Genomic DNA, 18765 nt, shown 5'->3' with positions numbered 1-18765 from the left:
TCTTTCGGGAGGTTTTTATCGCGGAGTTTCAAGGAAAAGGAAGACGAAGGCGCAAGATACCAGGGAAGGAACGGTCAATGAATTCTGGGCGAAAAAGGTTTCACGACGAGCATAGTTTTCAAACATTTTATTCTTCGAGTTTGTGTGTCGAGATATTTGATCCCATTGTTCTTTCTGTTAAAGATTCAAGATTCAATTTCCATTCAAGAAAAAGCAAGTAAATTCAAAGTAAAAATGTGGCAATCTCCGGACCTGCATAAGACGGAATAACGAGCCGACAATCTCAATCAGCATCCAAGAAGATGGTTCCCCTTTCTCTATGGCCAAATGGTTAAGGCGTCCGACTGTTATCCACTCTCGTGGCGGAAAATCGGAAGATTCCAAGTTCGACCCTTGGTAGGGAAGTTGATTTTCTTTTTTTTGGGGTGGTCTCATTTTCATCTTCACCTTTTGAGATTTCTGTCTGCGTTTCAAAGTGTCATGAACTCCCCCGTTTATTTTTGTCTTCTCTTTTCACTTTGTTTTATTTGAACAATTTGTTGCTCCCCGGGTTCCTGGGTAAGTGGAGAGACAGCAGTGTGGTTGAGGAAATTAAGAAATATCAACATTATTACTTGTACACACAGAGGAGATGCCTGGGTTGGCACCCCCCTCATCTCCCAGATTCTCATCTCCCAGATTCCCATCTCCCAGTTCTGCCCCTGTGGATGAAGAAAGAGCGGAGAAACAGGAAAACGAGAAGGGGGAGGGAGGGAGAGAAACCAAACGTCGAGACAAAAGCCAGCCATCCACGGAAACGCCTAAAAGCAAAACGCCAGCTCTAATGAAACTCGCCTATCCTAGGCCCAAAATACTCCGTCGTCAACTCCCCCAACTTCTTCAACACGCACGGCGTCGCCTCGCACCCCCTCGAGTTGACCGACACCCCCCACCAGTCGATCTTGACTTCGAACCATTGGAGCGTAAAGTAGATGATGATGCTGCTAATGCCGATGCCAGTCGAGAATGCCGCGGACAGTGTAAAGTTGTACTAAGATAACGGCACGTTAGTTGAAAGGACGAACAACTCTCTGTCTCTCTCAGAGAACACACCTTTGACCATAGATCGAGGAATCGCTTCTTAAAGTAGATCCACGACAGCCACGAAATCGGCACTGCCGGCCACAGGTAGCTCATATTATACGGAGCCCACAGGATACCGCCGTACACCAGCACAACCGGATGGACCTGCCTGAGCCACGTCCACCTCGAAAACTTCGTCGAGAGGAAGTAGATGACCAGCACGGTCACCACGCCGAGCGGAAATCCCACCAGCGTCGCCGTGTACAACCCGCCGGGGCCCCAAATCCTCCTCGGTCCAATCGTGCCCCAGAACACCGAAGAAGTGAATATAACGTCGACATTCCAGCAAAAGAGCTTCATCGGCGCGTCGATCTCATCGCAGACGTTTGGGATCTTGTTCATCTGGTATACCTGGACACCCGTGCACACGAGCGTCGAGAGGAGAGTCGCCGCGACCTGTGCCGCGAAGGACTGCCGAGGGGGCACCTTTACGTAGTGGCCCAGCTTCAGGTTGTTCGAGAAACGAATGGCCTGCGCGCAGGTGACGTAGCCGAAGGTCTTGAAATAGTTCATGGATATGGCGTTACCTTCGACCATGGCGCCTCCGATAAGTTCGGCGAGGACGTTCAGCGTTACTTCGATCCCTGTCATGGCTTTGAGGAGACCGACGGGAATTATAAAAATCAACGCGAGGGCAATCCCGTAGAACACAACACCGGGGGTAGTATCCGTCTCGTAGGCCGCGATGCCAGCGATCCCCAATGCAGCAGCAACGACGAGGATAACGATAAACCACCAATCCGGCACCTCCCTGTAGGACTCCATCAGGCGGTTATGAACGTCGGGCACCCGTACCGTCTCGGCCTCACTCTTACCCCGAATGCTGGCCCACAGGGACTTTGCCGCGGTGACGATTTCACGCCGATGGTAAAGGATGACCCAGGTCAGGAGCGCCGTGTAAAGGGCAAAATAGGACAGGAAGAGAACAATGTTTCCGGCAGAGATGAACGGCGGCGAGTAGTCCTCGTACGCTTCATGATCTAGCATGCGATCCTCCCCGACGACGCGCGACGCAGAATATTGAAAGGCCTGGTTGTCGTAGAAGCGGCTCGAGTTAATGGGCAAGTAAGCAGTGTTGTAAGCATTCGTATACCAAAGGGCGAGGACGACGAACATGGAACAAAAGGCGCCGATGAACTTGTTAAAAGTACTAAAGAAAGGTATCATTAGTGGATCAACATTGTTGTCCCAGAGCAAGATGTTCCAGTCGAACGTTGGCCACGGATTGAGGCCAAGCCCAGTATTAAATCCGGTAATGGTATTAAGGTCTCGGTTCAGAGGATCGATCCACGACATCCAGCTGAAATTAGAAAGTGACGTCCAGAGGTAGTTTGGGAGGAAGAAGTATACCACCATGGCCGAAAATGAGGTGGCGAAAAAGAAACGCCTCGAAGCGCGGAACCTGATCCCGCCCGGCCCCTCGACTGACTTGTTGTTCAGTTCTCGACGCAGTGAGGTGTTGAGAGCGACGGTGACCAGTGAGGTCGGCCATACGCAGTAGGATGGGTAAACGAGGAAGCGCCGAGCAAGGCCAGCAAGCCCGTAGCCAATGAAGTTGGTTGAAAGACCAACGAGAATTTGATAACCAAAGGTACCGGCGAAAGATTGGTTGAAATAAGTTGGAAGGTATTGGATCCAAATGAGATTGTTGGTGTAGGGCGGAGAAAAGGAGACGTTGGCCATCATGGTGATAAGCATATGTTCCTTCTTGGAGAACCGCCCAGGATTGAGACTATGCCGGACGCCTAATATGGTGATCCCAACGTCGGGTAAGAAGTACTCGAGCAGTTTTCCGAGCAAGTACCCCAGGAGCTGGGTAACGTTACTCAGGACTATAATCGACGGTAATCGAATCGAGAATAGCTGGTTCACGAACGCAAGGGCGAAAGACAGCAAAAGCCCGATGAACCAGGCTCGGATCGTTGAACAGGGCGTGTTAGGGTCATCGGCGCTTTCAACTATAGCGCGGACCTCGGCGTAAGGGCTGCTGTTTGTTATTAACGCAGCCTCTAGCTTCATCTCGCGTATGAGGGCCTGGTGTTTCTGGGGATGTGTAAAGACCGAGTCATTGCCTATTCGCTGGTTAGCTAGTCTTTTTATGTTCTCCTCTCAAGCTCCGATCACATTAACTCTCTCAGTTCGTCGACTAGGGGAGAAGTTGGCTTCTCGACGAACCTATAAACTCTTCTATCCTCTTTACAACCGAGAGTGGCAAGTTGGGATCGTGCCTGTGGACTTTGTGGACTTTTTGCATTAACTGTGCGCAAGCTGTTAGGATCTGGACCGCTACCGACAAAATCGGTTTCCCCATCCCCACCGCAGCTTTTGGAACTTACCAGCTTGACTTCTTCCAATGTGTACTGCGCGGCGAATGCCCTCGCTTCGAGGAGGTCATCCTCAGTCACATGAAGATTGCTAGACATTGACGACTTAGTATTGCGCAACTAACGAAGACAAAGACAGAGTGACGGGCTAGAGAGCATTAAACCCGTTTTCCAGTAGCTGTTCAAACTTACTCTTCGGCATTTTCAAGAATCGCCTCCTCGTCAAGCGCACCGGCGGCCTGCTGCAGGGTATTGGTGAGTCTCTCGACCTGGCAATTCACAGACAGGAACCCTCACCCGAAACGACCTATTTCTTACATCTGAACCTCTCTCATTTCCATACGGACGTTGCCTCTCGCGTCCGGCTGAACTACTCTGCGGGGACACAGAGGGCTCGGAATCTGGAGTGTCACGCGCACGAGGCGCTACGGGTTCCCATTGACTCTTCTCGGGGTCTTCCGTCGTATTTCCCATGATGGGCGAGCTTGCCGACGGCCGTCCTAGAGCGTGCCGAAGCGATTATCGTTCACTACGCTGTTGGCGATGAACTGGGAGATTTGAAAGCCCCACGTGGCTTCATGAAGCATCCAGCCTTCTCGTTCGCTTCCGCTCTCAAAGATGTCAGATCGATTTTAGGTCCACATACGCGCACGAGCATTCTGTTCCGTCCGGGTCCCGTAAACGAGTGGAAGGCGTCGAATAGCTCCCGTCCGACGCAGCATAGAAAATGATAGCCAACCTCCGGTGGGAGAGAGCGGGGAAGGGGAGCGGAGGAATAACGGGCAATGTGGTAAGAAATGGAAGACGTTGCTAGCCCAGAGAAGGGAAGGAGATGGACTCTAACGGCTCAAGAAGCAGGGTGGTCCTCTACATCAGGAAAAGGAATTAATATAAAACCCGAACCTGGTGAACCACCTGTCAACTCAACCGCCTCTTATAATAGAAAACACCCCATGGCAGAATAAAGAAGTGTGGCAGCACGGGTAGCAGTAATAAACAACAGTGGTAATACGCAGATTTATTGATTGGGGGGTGTGTGGATGTGGGTGTGGACTGGAGAACGGAAATGAGAGCAACCCGGGAGGGAGTAGCGGAAAAGAATGTCCCCAAATCGGGGACGGCATCAATTGTGAACAAACAATATCAAAAGTGCAAGAAGCTGTTGGTCCTAGGAATCAGCTCTCCCAGGCCTTCGGGACAGCTGTTGGACACAGCTTGAACCGGGCTATTTGAGTTATCTCGTCTTATGCCCGGAGTGTAGGCCATGCGTATGGATGTCGCCTCCGGTCGCTCACATTAGTGCGCAATGCGGTTCCCGGAAATTGGCAAGCGGCGGTGAGCTGGTGAAGCTGGTGAAGCCGGACAGAAATGGTAATGGCAATGTCCGCTTATATTGAGATAGCATTCAACATTCGCAAAGAGGCCAACGACACAGGCAACCGGGAACTGGACGATGTGGCAGCCGCAATAGCAACAAACAACGAAAGTCTCCCTTAGGTTTGACGGCGACAATTCCTGGACAAATACGAACAATGCGGAGAAAGTAAACATAACCACGATACTTCAATATCAGAATGCACCTGCCCAAGCTGACTCGGTCTGGACATGTGAACACAGTTGTCGATTTGGATATAGAAGGAGCGGAACACCTTAAACTCAAGGCTCAACTCGAGGCGGGGCTCGTGTAAGCAGACTTGGTCGACAGGGAAGGAGCAATCTGGAATCGAGCCTCTATACACTCTAATCAAGCCTCCATCCTCACGTCTTTGCTAGAATGGAGGCAATCATCGCCTCGGAAACTGGCGTCATGACCGTTGTACGACGATATGTTAAAACCCCATATCGATGCCGTTTGCCATGGAAAGGATCACCTCGTCGCAGTTGGGCCGGGCAATTCAAAGTGTAGCTACGAGATGGTCCACATGCAAAGGCTCGCCCCGCATGACATGCTGCCTCCGACCTAGATCCAGTTAAAGGGGGCACTTTTTGTCTCCTATTAACCGCATTGGGTAGCTGCGCAATCTACCGGGCGACACTCTGGAAAGTGGTTTGAGTGGAGCGGTAATATATTTGGGCATGTATGATGGTCTCAAAACTAACATGCATATAAATTAATATCAAGTAGGGCGGGGCTATACCAGGCTTTGATCAGGGCCGTAGTCTCTCCGCATTCATGGCAGCGAAGCTCAAGCCTATGTACACACTCCTGCGGTTCGATTGAAGGCGGTCTCTCATGCTTGGAGATCTGGTGATGGATGAGGGAGGAATTGGGACAAAGTTGATGTTCCGCTTCGGGCAGGTAGTTTTTTGATCCTCGACACGATGGCCACAGATGGGAGGGAGCAGAGATCATTCTACCACGTGTCAGTTGAAGAGGGGTGTTTTATGGCGCTGCCTCGTCCTCAATTATCTCTCCTTCTCGCCGAGGGGTCTTCAAGTCGCGGGGCTCCGAGATTAACCCTGGCATTTTCTTACTGCCGGCCGCTTCTACCTGTGACAGGCTGCGGTCCAGTTTGGTCTCTAGTATAAAGACATCGCTTTCCACCACTCACTAGACATTCCGAATCGCCTTCTTCTGCAACATCAATTGTCTCATCGTTCACGTCACATCCTTCACCTCACAGTGGCCAAGCCCTCCTCCCAAGATCACTCACCTCGGCCCATTCCCCCCTTCCCCAAGTCACGACCACACTTTCCGGGACGCTCACTTTCTCACCCGACTCCCCAACAACAAAAAATTGACGGGTATCATCTTCAAAACGCTGGTTCGGCGATATGAGGCCCCCCTTCCAAGACCTCGCGATCCACAAATAGCATCCCTCACATTTTAGCCTAATTTGGCCGCTCATTCGGCTTCTCATTCACGCGCCCGCTGCTAAGACAACTAAACAAAGAGGGCAATAAACAAATGTTCTCTCGCTACTGTATGAATTAATGAAATGCTATTTTTAGTATTGTGCCCCCCTCGAGTAAAGCGGTTTGTGGCTTTTGGTGGCTCGAGGACCGAGCTTGGGAGGGAGTCTTGAATCTACATAAAAACTGTCTATAAAGAACGTAACGTAGACTGAGATCGAGATCAAAATAAGTCATCTCTCGAGAAAGACTCAGTGACAAAGAGAGGGAAAAAAAATACAAAGAAGGGGAGAGAGAACGGGAAGTGGAGTCCTGTCTCCAGATATCCATCCTCATATTGAAAAGACACACATCTGCCGAGGCCCAAGAATGAGCAGGCTGGCCTCCAAATCTTAGCAAGATATTCATGGGTGCCATCAAATAGATTTGTTTCGAAGGATTGAAGAGAGAGGGTGAGAGAAAGAGAGAGCCAAAAAAAAAAAAAAAAAAAAAAAAAAAAAAAAAAAGGAAAAGGAGGTCCGGAAGACAATCCTGCCGAGCGGAGATGCTGGCCTTGGGCGCCACATGCAACTCCCCGACGGCTGCTCCGCCTCATTCAAGTCCGGGGTCCGACTCTCGCCCGGCGCGCCGGAGCGCAACCTGAAAAAGGCAGGAAGCGCGCCAAAGAGTCGCCGTGGATCCAGTACTACACTCGATTCCCATTGGCAAAGGGAACTTTGAGGCTTCTTCTGTGTAAAGCAAAGTTACGAGTCACCGACACATTGATGAACATGGTTGCAAACGCATCGTGTTTGAAAAGTGGATTGATCTCTACTCATTAAGGAAGTGTAAATGCCGAGCGTAACTTAATATCTACTGAAGCAAAACGTAAATGCCCAAACTCCATTACCATCTCTTTTTTATCTTTCTTGTTTTTCTTTTCTTCTTTTCTTTTCGAATTTGCTTCTTTGCAGCACCAACTTCCTCCATTTTCCACCGGAGAAGCACCCTCTAGTTTTCATCATCACACACCTTCCTTAAGACTCCTCAGGAACGGTACCAGTGCCAAACAGCTCAAGGTACATCCTCTCCCTGGGGACACCGAGTCCCTCCAATCCCTTCCTCACAGCAAGCATCCACTCGACGGGCCCGCAAATGTAATACTCGGCGTTCTTGTTGCCGACATACAGATCCTTCTCGGCGTCGAGGGCAGCGAGATCAAGCTCCTTGGCGAAGTCGTAGTCGCGGCCCTTGACGTCCGTCTCGGGGTTGACAACGTCCAAGAAGATGTTGGTCTTGACGTTCTCGTGAGCCTTGGCGACGTCGCGAATATGCGCGCCGAAGCAGAAGTTGGCCTTGTCGCGCGAAGCCTGGATCCAGCTGATGGGGCGGTTCTTCATGACGGACTCGTTCGACTCGAGCACGGTGTCGAGGATGGAGCGGAGAGGGGTAACACCCACACCAGCCGAGAGGAGAACCATGGGGACGTCGGCCTTGGAGGCATCGGTGACATCAACGGAGAAGTCACCCTGGGGGCGCGAGAGCTCGACGACGTCGCCGACCTGGTACTTGTCGTGAAGGAGGTTGGACACGAGGCCGGTGATCTTGCCCGTGGCGATGTCCTCGATGGACGCGTTGGGCGTGGTGACCTCGCGCTTGATGCTCACGCGGTAGTACTTCTTGTCGGGGGTCTGGGCCTCGCTGAGACTGAACTGCCTGCTCTGAAGCAGACCGTCGATTCCGGGCACGGGAATCTGGAGACTGAGATACTGGCCGGGGAGGTACGCGGCAAGAGGCGTGACGCCATCGACGGGCTCCAGGAAGAAGCTGGTGACGGACTCAGTCTCGTCGACCCTCTTAACAATCTTGAACTTGCGCCAGCCCATGGGGACATCTCCGGCCGCCTTGTAAAGCTCCTGCTCGCGGTTGATAAACACCGTAGCGAGCTGATCATACGCGAGCGTCCAAGCCTCAGCAATCTCGGGCGTGATAGCCTCGCCCAAAACAGCACCGATGGCCTTCATCAGATGCTCGCCAACAATAGCATACTGATCAGGCTCGATGAACAGCGCCGCATGCTTATGGGCGATGCGCTCAACGGCGGCATGAAGCTTAGGAAGGTCGTCGATGTAGGTGGCGTAGGCGAGGACGGCGTCAGCGAGGGCCTTTTGCTGGGCTCCGGTCTGCTGGTTGCGCAGGCTGAAGACGTTCTTGAGCTCCGGGTGGGCGCCGAGCATGCTCTTGTAGAAGTAGGTGGTGATGGTCTGACCGTGCTCCTTGAGGACGGGAGCGGTCGACTTGACGATGTTGATCTGGTCTTGGGTGAGAGCCATTCTGGCGGGGGTGGTGGAGAGGAATCTGCGGAGGGGTTGGATGGTGGTTGTTGTGGTGAGTGCTGTGCGTCTGGCGAAGAGGCGAGAGGCGGATGAGAACATGGTGAAGAGGAAGAGGGAAGATGTATAAACTGAGAGGGGGCGGGAGGCGGAAAGGATGTGTTTATATATTGGTTTCAATGGTCTTGGAGAATTGGAGGTTAGAGAGGGGGGTTATAGGAAAAGTGAAACGGATCAATGTCTAATGAGGTCTAGACTTGGGAGGCGTTGAGTTGTGGAGTTGCGGTATGTACGATTTGTCACGATACCCCGTTGCCGGCTTGGAAATGGTCTTAGTCGAAGGCTCTTTTTTTTTAGTCTGCAGTTTGCAGTTGCAGTTGTGATGATGTGTACACCGATGGGATGAGAGGATGAAGGATCAAGCTTCTAAATTACACTAACAAAACTGCGCCTTTTTATCTTCAAACGTGCCACTCACCACATTTGGCCCATTGCCCCAGGCTACTCGCTAATTTTGGCATTGCGCCTAAGATCATCGTCATCACGTCGCGTTCCCACACGTGAACGGCAAAAAAGGGACCCTGAATCATTTCGTTCATTTTTTTTTTTTCGTGGAGCCTTGTTGCAACCGGGGGTTCCTGGGGCCACCCGGAACCGTTAGCTGGCGAACGCCGATGGCGACTTGGGGGGGTCTGGCTCGTGATGGAGCTTGGAAGAAGGGGGGAGCCACAGTGGCCACGCCGGGGAAAATGGCACCATATTTTTGGCTCTTCACTATGACGAGATGACTATTTGGGGAAGGGCCAGGTCCAGGGCCATTGAGAGCGTTGGGCCGCTTTCCAATAAAGCCGAATCCTTTGGAATCAGGGAAAAATTACTAGTCTCTCGGCAAGGGAGAAGTGAGTAAAAAAAATTGAGGAAAATACATACAAGGGAGAGTGAAAGCGAAAACGAAAATCGCCGCTCGTTATGAAAAATTTCCTGCCATAGTCGAGCGAGTGTGGATTATGTGGAATGAATGGCACGACGTGCGAGTTGAGCAACTCCGCGGAGCTTTATAGGCTTACATATGTAGAAAGAGCGCTCCGTGAGTGGCTCCTTTGCCTGTTTCGGGTGGGGCTTGGCGCCGGTGGCCCGGTGGGTCCGTCCGGAGCCAAGGTCGGGGACATTGGGGGGACATTTGGGGAAGGAACGATCAATTGATGTTCAGGCACGCCAAGTGACCAGTCTGGACTTGGATGGCTTCGGGTCGATGCGTCAATCCCCCTCTTCCCTGGCGGATGCTCACTGGTACCCTGATACTAATTCCTTCGTATATGTGCTCATCTGTTCATACTTGCGCCTGCAATGGAGCTTCCCTGCCCCTCACAGATCATCGATCTTGGGGATCTACAACGACCAGTCTAAATACGGCAATGGTCGATCATGACAACCCGCCAAACACGGGCACGCACATTACAGAGCCTAGTGAAGCAATACCAGAAGCACGAAAGAGCCCGCTAGACCGAGCCTAAAATGGAGTTACACACGGCTGAACCAGGCCTGGAAGTCCGAGTAGAGTTTCGCAGGGACGTCCCCAATCCAGGGGACGGAATACGTCAGGGTCCTCGCTTGCCTTGCAACGTGGGAAGGGCTGAAGATTAACTTTCTCGGTTCTTGGACCCTCGACGTGGTAGCACATTGTACTACTCTCTGATCCGGATGAAATCTAAGATCTTCGGCTCAACAAGAAAAGGAGAAAGAAAAATTTTCTTGTCCCCAGCGCTGCGGCACTGGTTCTCGTCGATGCCGTTGATTTGCTCGTTCGTCCGGATCATTACAGCGGAGATGCTCCGGAGAAGCATCATTGAGGGCGCCGGATGAGAACGCGGTACAATTCGCGGTCGCCGGGAGACAAAAAAAGGAAACACGAAATCTCGGTAAAGGCAATAATATCGATGATAATGGGCCCAGCAAAAAGAAAAAAACTAGTATAACCCAGCTTAAAACATCCTCAAACAACAAGGTTTACGTAGAAGATTCCGTTCCTGGCAGGGCAGAATGGGGCCGCGGAGTTAGTTCATCCAAAATGGGTCGATAGGCTCTGCTCCTCTGCCGATGCTGCTGAGCTTCCCAGCTTGGAGAGGGAGCCCCAGTCCTGGTTCGCGCTTGCCTTACGATAATTTCCCGGTCGACCCAGCTGGGGAAGGAGGCAAGGGCATAAAGCAGGTCCAAGGGACGCTAGTACAAAGGTACAGTCGGGATCTTCCGGGTCTGTGGGGCTTTTTTGAGAAGATGACGAAATAAACTTTGGAAGTCAGCGTCGCCATTCCGCTTCCCTCCAATCGGTGGCGAGCAGATTCCAATGCTCAGGCTCATCCGACTCCAAGCTCCAAGCTCCATCGCGGATCTGCCATACATTGCCTATCAAGGACAAGTCATCAGAGACCGGCAAATATTTGACGCTTGCGGCCAGGCTAGCTAGCAACTAACAACCCCATAATCGCACCATATATTCCCCGAACCCTGGCCCTGTTCCATTTCTTCCTTTTGCCTTCGATCTTACATCTCCACGGACATTAAGCATCGAGCTGACGATGTCAGCGTCTCAAAATACTAGCCAAGGCTCGCGATCCCCGTAGCCCGAACAAAGCTATCATTTCTTTCATTCTCGTCACGTAATCTAGCCGCGGGAAAGACGAGAAAAAGACGCGGATATCCGTTGGGTGTCTCCTGATGATCCTTGGCAGCACAGCTTTCCCGAAGCAGCGGAAGGGCATGTACTCCGTAGAGGGAAGCGGAGAGAGATGCCGAGAACAAAGATTGATTCCGGCTTGCTTCGGGGCCTGACCGAGGCTCCGTCTCTTGTCTCCGGTTCCCACTGCCACGTGGTGATCCGACTGCATGGCTGCATTCACTCCGCGGAAAACCGTTAGATCGGTTGCTGTATTTTTGAAGTCTTCTATGAAAATCTACCCTCCTCGCACCTCAGCTTGGGCTATTTCCTCTCTAGGGGACAAGACCAACCCAGATAAATAACATGGCAACTATACATAACCCTGCCAAAATCTATTCCCATCCATCCCAAACAATACCAAACAAACAACTCTTTTAAAATATCGTAGGTCAAACAATCATCAAGAAAAAAGAGGAGAGAACAGTGGCCATTGATGAGAGGGTGGCCGTTTAAGCACCTTGACCTGCTCAAGCACGCTCCAAGGGCTAGTACCGCCCTTAGCCGCCCTCATCTCCACGCTCGTGTCGTAGTTGAACACATTCTTAATATCCTCGCCAAACCTCTCATCCACGCCCTTGAACTGCTCATAGCTGAGCTCGTTCATAGGGATGCCCGTCTGCTGGGACAGCGCCACACACCGGCCAGAGATGTGGTGAGTCTCACGGAAAGGGACGCCCTTTCGGACGAGGTAATCGGCGAGGTCGGTAGCCAACATGAAGGGGTCAAGCGCAGCGCGCATCTTCTCGGGCTGAATCTTCAGCGTGGCAAGGACGCCCTCAGCGATCTGGATGCTGTCGCCGACAGTCTTGACGTGGTCGAGCATGGGCTCGACACTCTCCTGGAGATCTTTGTTGTAGGTACTTGGGAGGCCCTTGAGCGTCGTCATGAGCCCAACCACGTGGCCCATGGAGCGTCCCGCCTTGCCAAGGAGCATAACTTTCGCGCTTGGAGTTATTGACTTCGGCTGGACAAGGCACAAAGGGGACAGGACCTTGCGGGTCCAAACAATAACATTACGAAGAATTATTCGTATATCATATCCCGGAGAAATTGCTTTTTCTTCTTCTCTTGTCCAGTATTTAAAGAGGATACTCTCGAGCATGCACTAGTGTTCACCTGAAAACTGCGCCGCAGCAAACAGGTGAACGTCATAAGAATTGGTACATCTCTGACTCCAGGAGCAGGAAGCTGTCGAGATGGACACGAATAAGGGATGGGCAGGATCTCAATCGATTCCCCTTAACAGATCCTAAATGGTGTATGCCGAATCACAGCAACCCTCTGTAGGTACCTGTGTATTGGTCCAGGACTCTCTCCACCAGCCCTCAAGCAAGGCGCCGCCGTCCCAGCTCAGCCGCAAAAGAGCTTTGCAGTACTCTCAGTATTCGGGAGAGAACCTGGACATCCGCCAATCTAAAACCGCAATGACCTAGTGTAAAATCGCTGCGCATCTTGACAATCCTACGGTCCATTACGACGCCGTGTTGCCTTTAGCCAAGGAGACGTGTAAAGGCCATCTGGATATAGCTACCCACGCCCCGACAAGGGCTAGGTTGACTTCGTCTTCGTCTTTGTAGGTTCACGATTCGTTGACATCGCCCGAGAAGAGCTGGCCCATGCACTCAGAGCCGCCTATCCCTCCGATGGACGTGCTTTGTTTTCTTGAAGTTCGTCGAAATAACCGCGGAGCTACTGGATGATAAACTGCTCGGCATCTTCGGACACATGACACCCATGCCTCGTCCGATTGCCGTGAATGAATCCCATTACGATTGCATACGGATTCCGTGTCTTCGCCCTCGTCCCTACTGTGCGCCTCCGGTACGGGGATGCAAGTACTTCGGCGGCCGATCTCCATAGCCGTCGTCTCAGGCTTGCGTATCTGTCCGCCCATCTTGATAGCGGTCTCGCCATCGGGTAGCAGACGGGCAGCGCTTCGGGACAGGGAAACCGAGTTGTTCCCGCGAGTCCTTTCTTGGTAATGATTCGGCCCGTGGTCGTTGTTCTCAAAGTAACGAATCCATGCTTTTAACGACCTGAAGGCTGGGGCACTAATATTAACATCAATATTCTCTCCTCCACTCTTCTCGCTGGCTCGGAAAGTGAAATGGTATGGTCCTAAAATCGCGTAAGTAAGAAAGCATATGTGTTGGTAGAAAACGGATTGGAAGTAAATCAGGCCGAAGCGATGGTCCAACTGCAGATGTGGTCCTGGAGTCCTCAAGTTGATTGGTGTCCCAGACTGTTGGGACCATGCAGCACAACCCGACGTTGTATGAACATTCCCCTCCTCTCTCCTCTATCAACCGGCCCAATCATCATCACCACCCTTCCCTAACTTTGATATAACATCTACTCAATAGAAATAGATCCATCCTTCCAAGAAATATAGCATCACCCACCGCTCACCATGGACAACCCCCCAAACGAAAGCCAAGCAAGCCTCACAACCCCCTACATCGTCGAACCATCCTCCCAACACGCCCACACCCTCATCCTCCTCCACGGCCTCGGTTCCAACGGCCCAAAATTCGGATCCGAGCTCCTCCAAACCGGCATCTCCTCCAACGGCAAGACGCTCCCAGACCTTCTCCCTGGCGCAAGATTCATCTTCCCGACAGCGAAGCGCCGTCGCTCAAGCGCATTTCACCGCGCGAAACTAACCCAGTGGTTCGATATTGCGTCGCTGGATGACCCATCTCACCGGAGCCACACGCAACTGCAAGGTCTGGAAGAGTCGTACGGAGAGATCCTCTCCATCCTCAACCTGGAGGCTGAGGAAGTCTCACCCAAGAACGTCATCCTCGGTGGACTTAGTCAGGGTTGTGCGATGGCTCTAATATGTCTCCTTGCCATCGACTTCCCCATAGGTGGCTTCATCGGGATGAGCGGATGGCTACCCCTTAGACGTGACATTGAGCCCTTCGTCAAAGAAAGGGCCGAGGATTCCCCAAGCGACGAGGACAATCCATTTGGTGATTCGGATGGCGGCGAAGAAGAGGACGTGCCGGCAGACCCCGTGGTCAAGGTTGTCAGTTATGTCAGGGACTTGCTGGATATCGGCGACGGGAGTCCACCAAGAAGGGAGGCGTCGGCTATTCTCACGCCGGTATTTCTCGGCCATGGGGCCGCGGACGAGAAGATTCGCCCCGGGCTCGGAGAACAGGCTTTCGAAACGCTAAAATCCATCGGGTTCCAGGCTGATTGGACGAGCTATGAAGGTCAGGGTCATTGGTATAAGATTCCGGACGAGATTGATGACATTATTAGGTTCATTCGGACGAAGGTCGGATGGGCCATCGGAGAAGAAGGGGGAACTGTGGTCTAAGAAAAATACGAGCAATTTAGTGCTCTCCATGTAATAATTCACCAGCTTACCTATTGTTGGAAGTGTTCATTTTTCTTCGGAGACTCACCATGGAGCCTCAACAACCCCCTGCCCGCATTCTTCTTCACTTTCCCCCATTGCACCAAGCGGACCAGTCACAGAAGATCCTCCCGACGTCACGAATTACAAAAAGAATCAATTTATATCATCAAGTTGGCAATGCTCCGTGTGGAGCTTATATATTTTTCGATGTCCCTGCCACATCATGTAAACGCAGCCCTACCTTCACCTAATATACACGGCTCATAACCCTTCATCTTCTTCCATCCTTCCGCTTACTTCTCGAACCTCTGGGCAACAGTCTTCCAGTTAAGGACGTTCCAGATGGCATCAAAGTACTCGGCCTTGCGGTTCTCGTACTGGAGGTAGTAGGCGTGCTCCCACGCGTCGATACCCAAGAGAGGAGCAAGGTTACCGGTGACGGGGTCCTGGTTCGCGCGGGTGACAACGCTGAGGGTGCCGGTGGTCTTGTCCTTGACGAGCCAGGCCCAGCCGCTGCCCTGGATGCCGGTGAGGGCGGCGTTGATCTCCTTGCGGAGGGCGTCGAAGGAGCCAAAGTCCTCGTCGATGGCAGACTAGCACACACATTGCCGGTTAGCAACTGAGACCTCGGGAAATGAAAGGACAAATTGGCAGAAGAATATGAAGTGAAACCTACCCTGAGAGCACCAGAGGGCTCGCCACCACCGTCACGGCTGCTAGGAGCCAGGTTCTCCCAGAAGAGGGAGTGGTTCACATGGCCGCCACCATGGAAGTTGATGAGGGGAGCTTGCGCCGCAGCCTTGGTCAAGTCGCCCTTGGACTCGGCCTCGGCGATGGCCTGGAGAGCAGTGTTGAAGCCATTGACGTAGGTCTGGTGGTGCTTGGAGTGGTGGAGCTCCATGATCTTGGCGCTAATGTAAGGCTCGAGAGCATTGTAGTCGTCTACGGTGAACGAACGGAGTTAGCAATCGGTATCCTTTCCCCGGTTTTTTACTAATCCGACAGCAAGAAGAGTGACTCAAGCAAACGGGAGCTTTTGGTCCGCCGTTGCCGGGTTGTGTTGGGTATCGCTGACATATCCCGGATCGGATCTTGCTCGGAGCTAATCGGAAGCTGATACAGCATCATGAGAATACTAACATGGGAGATCAGGAAGAGTCGCCTGTCCGCGGGCAAAGCTGGTGCCGGAAAGAGCGGCGACGGGCCTCGCGGCGCCGGCCCTGAGGGCAGCTCGGAGAGCGGGAGTGGTTCGTAGAAGCGAGAAAGACATTTTTGTGTGATGTGATCGCGGAAGCTATGTAGCGGGCAGTCAAGGCAAAAAAAATTGTTAGTGGACAGCTTCAAGACAGCTGGGAGAATGGGTCTAGCGAGTGCGATTTGATGCGAATCACATACCTTTGCTATCAATTGAAAACGAAAGTCGACTCGGGGTTGAAGGGGGTTATAAGAGGAAGAGACCGGGTTGATGAATGGACGATGAACTGATGAAAGACACGAAGAGAGGAGAAGGTGGGAGAAATGTCGTCACACCTTTGGCCAATTGATAATATTCTGCTGCCAAGATTGCATCAACTGTCCGAAACTGGGGGGAGCTCTGACTTCACCAGAATTCGTACTTCGTCATCCAAAGAGCTTGTCTCCGCGGTAATGCTCGGTACTGAGGTACACTACATCTTCTAGCACATGTCTGGGGCGTGGCAAGAAGTACTGTGGCTAGTGGGGTAGAAGCTGTGGCGCAAGCTCCATTCAGTATTTGTAATACCCTGTTCCTTGATGTGTCTGCTGGGCAGCTGCCACGATTTCACCCCGCAGTGTGGACTTATTTAGATTTCCAGAGTCGCGTCTTCAAGATCGAAAAGATCGAACAAGAGGACCTCTTGAACATTCCCCAATTTACATCTTGCTGCAGCCACTGCATACAATTACTTTTCTAACACCTCCTATATACACCCGCTCACAATGTCCTACTACGACATAGACGCGATCCTCACAGAGGCAGAAGTAAGCACCATACCCCCCTCTTCGCCCGCCAACTCCCCAACCTTTTTCCCAACTAACACGCGACAAACCTCCAGAAAGTCCCCTGCAAATTCGAACTCGACGTCCCCGACCTCGGCCACCTCGACAACAACCCCTCCCAACCCCTCAAGTCCGGCACAAACCTCACCCTCCCCCTCTGGCTCGCCGAAATGCTCGCCATCTCCTCCACCGGCGAAGACGCCAAGCCCCCCGTAACCATGAGCCCCCCCGCCGCGCTCTCCACCGAAGTCGTGCAGGCCCTCAAGGCCGACCCGCGCGCCGTCCCGCTGCGCGATCAGAGCGCGCACTTTTACGGGTTGGGGACGCGGATGTTGGATTTATTCGAGGATAAGGAGCTCGCGGAGGTATTGAGGAAGACGTTTGTTGTTAGGGCTGCGGAGGTCGGATTGCATGCCGGGAAAGTAGGGGATGATGTTCCAGTGGGTGGGGCGGGGGAGGAGTTTCTGAGGGGGTTGGATGAGTGGGAGAGGGGGCTGTTTAGGAAGGCGCATGAGGGGGCGAAAGGGACGAAGGAGTGGATGGAGAATGTGAAGAAGAGTTGAGGTTGAAGAAGAGTTGAAGTTAGCTTTTTTTGGCCGGGCTTGTCGATAGCCCCGGCCTGCAACACACCGAAGGACGGGGTGAGCCTTGAGTTCGGCAGTTCGCTGCTACGGTTTCTTCTTCCCGAATCACGGCGATTCGAACATCAATCAACTCTCGAATATCGAACACTCTCGCCAAGTCACAGTGGTGTTCGCGACAACAATACACCAGAGAAAACGATACACAATCAATCTCAGTTTTGTTATTTGTCCCTCCAAGGAACGTATCACCTACGGAAAAGAGAAAGACGAAAACAGAAACAAACGCCAGCGCCGACCAAATAACTTTTCTTCGCCAACCCATGCTAGACCCAGCCCAGCTCTCAGCCATTTTCCACCAGGGGTATCGAAACACAAAAGCTCGCTCCCGCCTTTCAAATGCCCACCTTTACCCGCCATGCGAACATCCTCCAACGAAACAATACTACTCGGTCGATGCAGAGATAGCCTAGACATGACCGCGAAGCTCTCACGAATGGTGGTGGTTCTTCCAAACCTTCCACCGCCTCTGTCTCTCCCTCGGCTCCTGCGGCTCGTCAGCGACAAACTTGCCGAGTATCTTCCAGCCCTCGGGTGGGAGGTCGGCCGTCTCGAGACCGTCGTTGAGAAGGTCCAAGCAGACCCTCGAAGCTACGTTGATCTGTCAGCAACGCGACTCAAATTTCAGGCACGTGGACGGGAGGTAAAGAACATACGCATAAAGTCGGTGACCTCCCCCGTACTAGCAGCAGCCTGCATCCTCGCCGACTTATAGCACCCATACCGCTGCTGCAGTTCCACCATCCTCAACCACAATTCCCTCGTCGACTCGTCGTCGGTGGCTGACGAAATCCTCCGATGCGTCGAACCAGGCCGGTGATCTTCAGGTCCGGACCTCATCGACTGCGGCGGCGGAGGCGCGTCCTCCTCGCTCTCCTCGGCGGAGTCATGCGCCGTTCCGTGTGGTGCGCTCTGATGGTCTTCGTGGACCTTGCGGGCCGGCGCGATCCAGTCTGCGATGCGACCGCCGGGGTCGAGGGATGTGGAGGAGTGGCGAAGTGTGTGGTGTCGGGATTCTGTGTGGCTCATTGTGGGTGACTTTCACGGCTCTCGGTGGTTTCTTTTTTGTAACGACGAAAGAGGTTTGAGTAGACTCTTGGCGCTACTAGGATGGTATGGTTGTATGTATATAGAGTTGAGACCCTAGGATAAACGGACCGATGGACCTTTCGCAAGGGTGTGTGTATATTCAAATGTTTGAAGAATGGAGGTTTTGGGGAGAGAGAAATGAAAAGAAAGCCCAAGGACCACGAGGTGGCGATTGGCGGAAGGTACGAATATAAAGACTATGGTTCATGTGGTAAAGAAACTATGATCTCCAGTCTATTCCCGTTTTTAATCCTCGGCCTCTATCGAGTAATATGTTGCAAGCATAAAAGAGACATGCAAGTAGTTCACACGTTTAAGC

The 18765-nt window shown here is 52.4% G+C and overlaps 5 protein-coding genes and 2 pseudogenes across 5 annotated transcripts; 2 read left to right on the top strand and 5 right to left on the bottom strand.

Moving 5' to 3' along the window:
• Positions 1 to 820: 820 nt before the first annotated feature.
• On the bottom strand, positions 821 to 3920 carry SAPIO_CDS8683 (Opt oligopeptide transporter; the record flags this gene model as incomplete). The annotated part of the gene is made up of 6 exons (XM_016790272.1): positions 821 to 1030; positions 1093 to 3194; positions 3298 to 3379; positions 3459 to 3537; positions 3639 to 3688; positions 3765 to 3920. The coding sequence occupies 6 exons, from the start codon at positions 3918 to 3920 to the stop codon at positions 821 to 823; spliced, it is 2679 nt and encodes an 892-aa protein (XP_016640535.1).
• A 3395-nt stretch (positions 3921 to 7315) lies between these two features.
• On the bottom strand, positions 7316 to 8713 carry SAPIO_CDS8682 (annotated as a pseudogene; the record flags this gene model as incomplete).
• A 3014-nt stretch (positions 8714 to 11727) lies between these two features.
• Positions 11728 to 13221, bottom strand: SAPIO_CDS8681 (uncharacterized protein; the record flags this gene model as incomplete). The annotated part of the gene is made up of 2 exons (XM_016790271.1): positions 11728 to 12291; positions 13108 to 13221. The coding sequence occupies 2 exons, from the start codon at positions 13219 to 13221 to the stop codon at positions 11728 to 11730; spliced, it is 678 nt and encodes a 225-aa protein (XP_016640534.1).
• Positions 13222 to 13737: 516 nt separating this feature from the next.
• SAPIO_CDS8680 lies at positions 13738 to 14655 on the top strand (annotated as a pseudogene; the record flags this gene model as incomplete).
• Positions 14656 to 14990: 335 nt separating this feature from the next.
• On the bottom strand, positions 14991 to 15967 carry SAPIO_CDS8679 (uncharacterized protein; the record flags this gene model as incomplete). The annotated part of the gene is made up of 3 exons (XM_016790270.1): positions 14991 to 15290; positions 15374 to 15639; positions 15838 to 15967. The coding sequence occupies 3 exons, from the start codon at positions 15965 to 15967 to the stop codon at positions 14991 to 14993; spliced, it is 696 nt and encodes a 231-aa protein (XP_016640533.1).
• A 689-nt stretch (positions 15968 to 16656) lies between these two features.
• On the top strand, positions 16657 to 17279 carry SAPIO_CDS8678 (DNA replication complex GINS protein PSF3; the record flags this gene model as incomplete). The annotated part of the gene is made up of 2 exons (XM_016790269.1): positions 16657 to 16698; positions 16773 to 17279. 2 exons carry the CDS (start codon positions 16657 to 16659, stop codon positions 17277 to 17279), a joined length of 549 nt encoding a protein of 182 aa, XP_016640532.1.
• A 508-nt stretch (positions 17280 to 17787) lies between these two features.
• SAPIO_CDS8677 (uncharacterized protein) lies at positions 17788 to 18386 on the bottom strand (the record flags this gene model as incomplete). Its single annotated transcript, XM_016790268.1, has 2 exons — positions 17788 to 17948; positions 18014 to 18386. The coding sequence occupies 2 exons, from the start codon at positions 18384 to 18386 to the stop codon at positions 17788 to 17790; spliced, it is 534 nt and encodes a 177-aa protein (XP_016640531.1).
• Between the last annotated feature and the right edge of the window lie 379 nt (positions 18387 to 18765).

This window comes from Scedosporium apiospermum, assembly GCF_000732125.1.
Source record: "Scedosporium apiospermum strain IHEM 14462 chromosome Unknown SEQ_SAPIO_0121, whole genome shotgun sequence".
Classification (NCBI taxonomy): domain Eukaryota; kingdom Fungi; phylum Ascomycota; class Sordariomycetes; order Microascales; family Microascaceae; genus Scedosporium; species Scedosporium apiospermum.
This window is presented reverse-complemented; position numbering and strand designations above follow the sequence as displayed.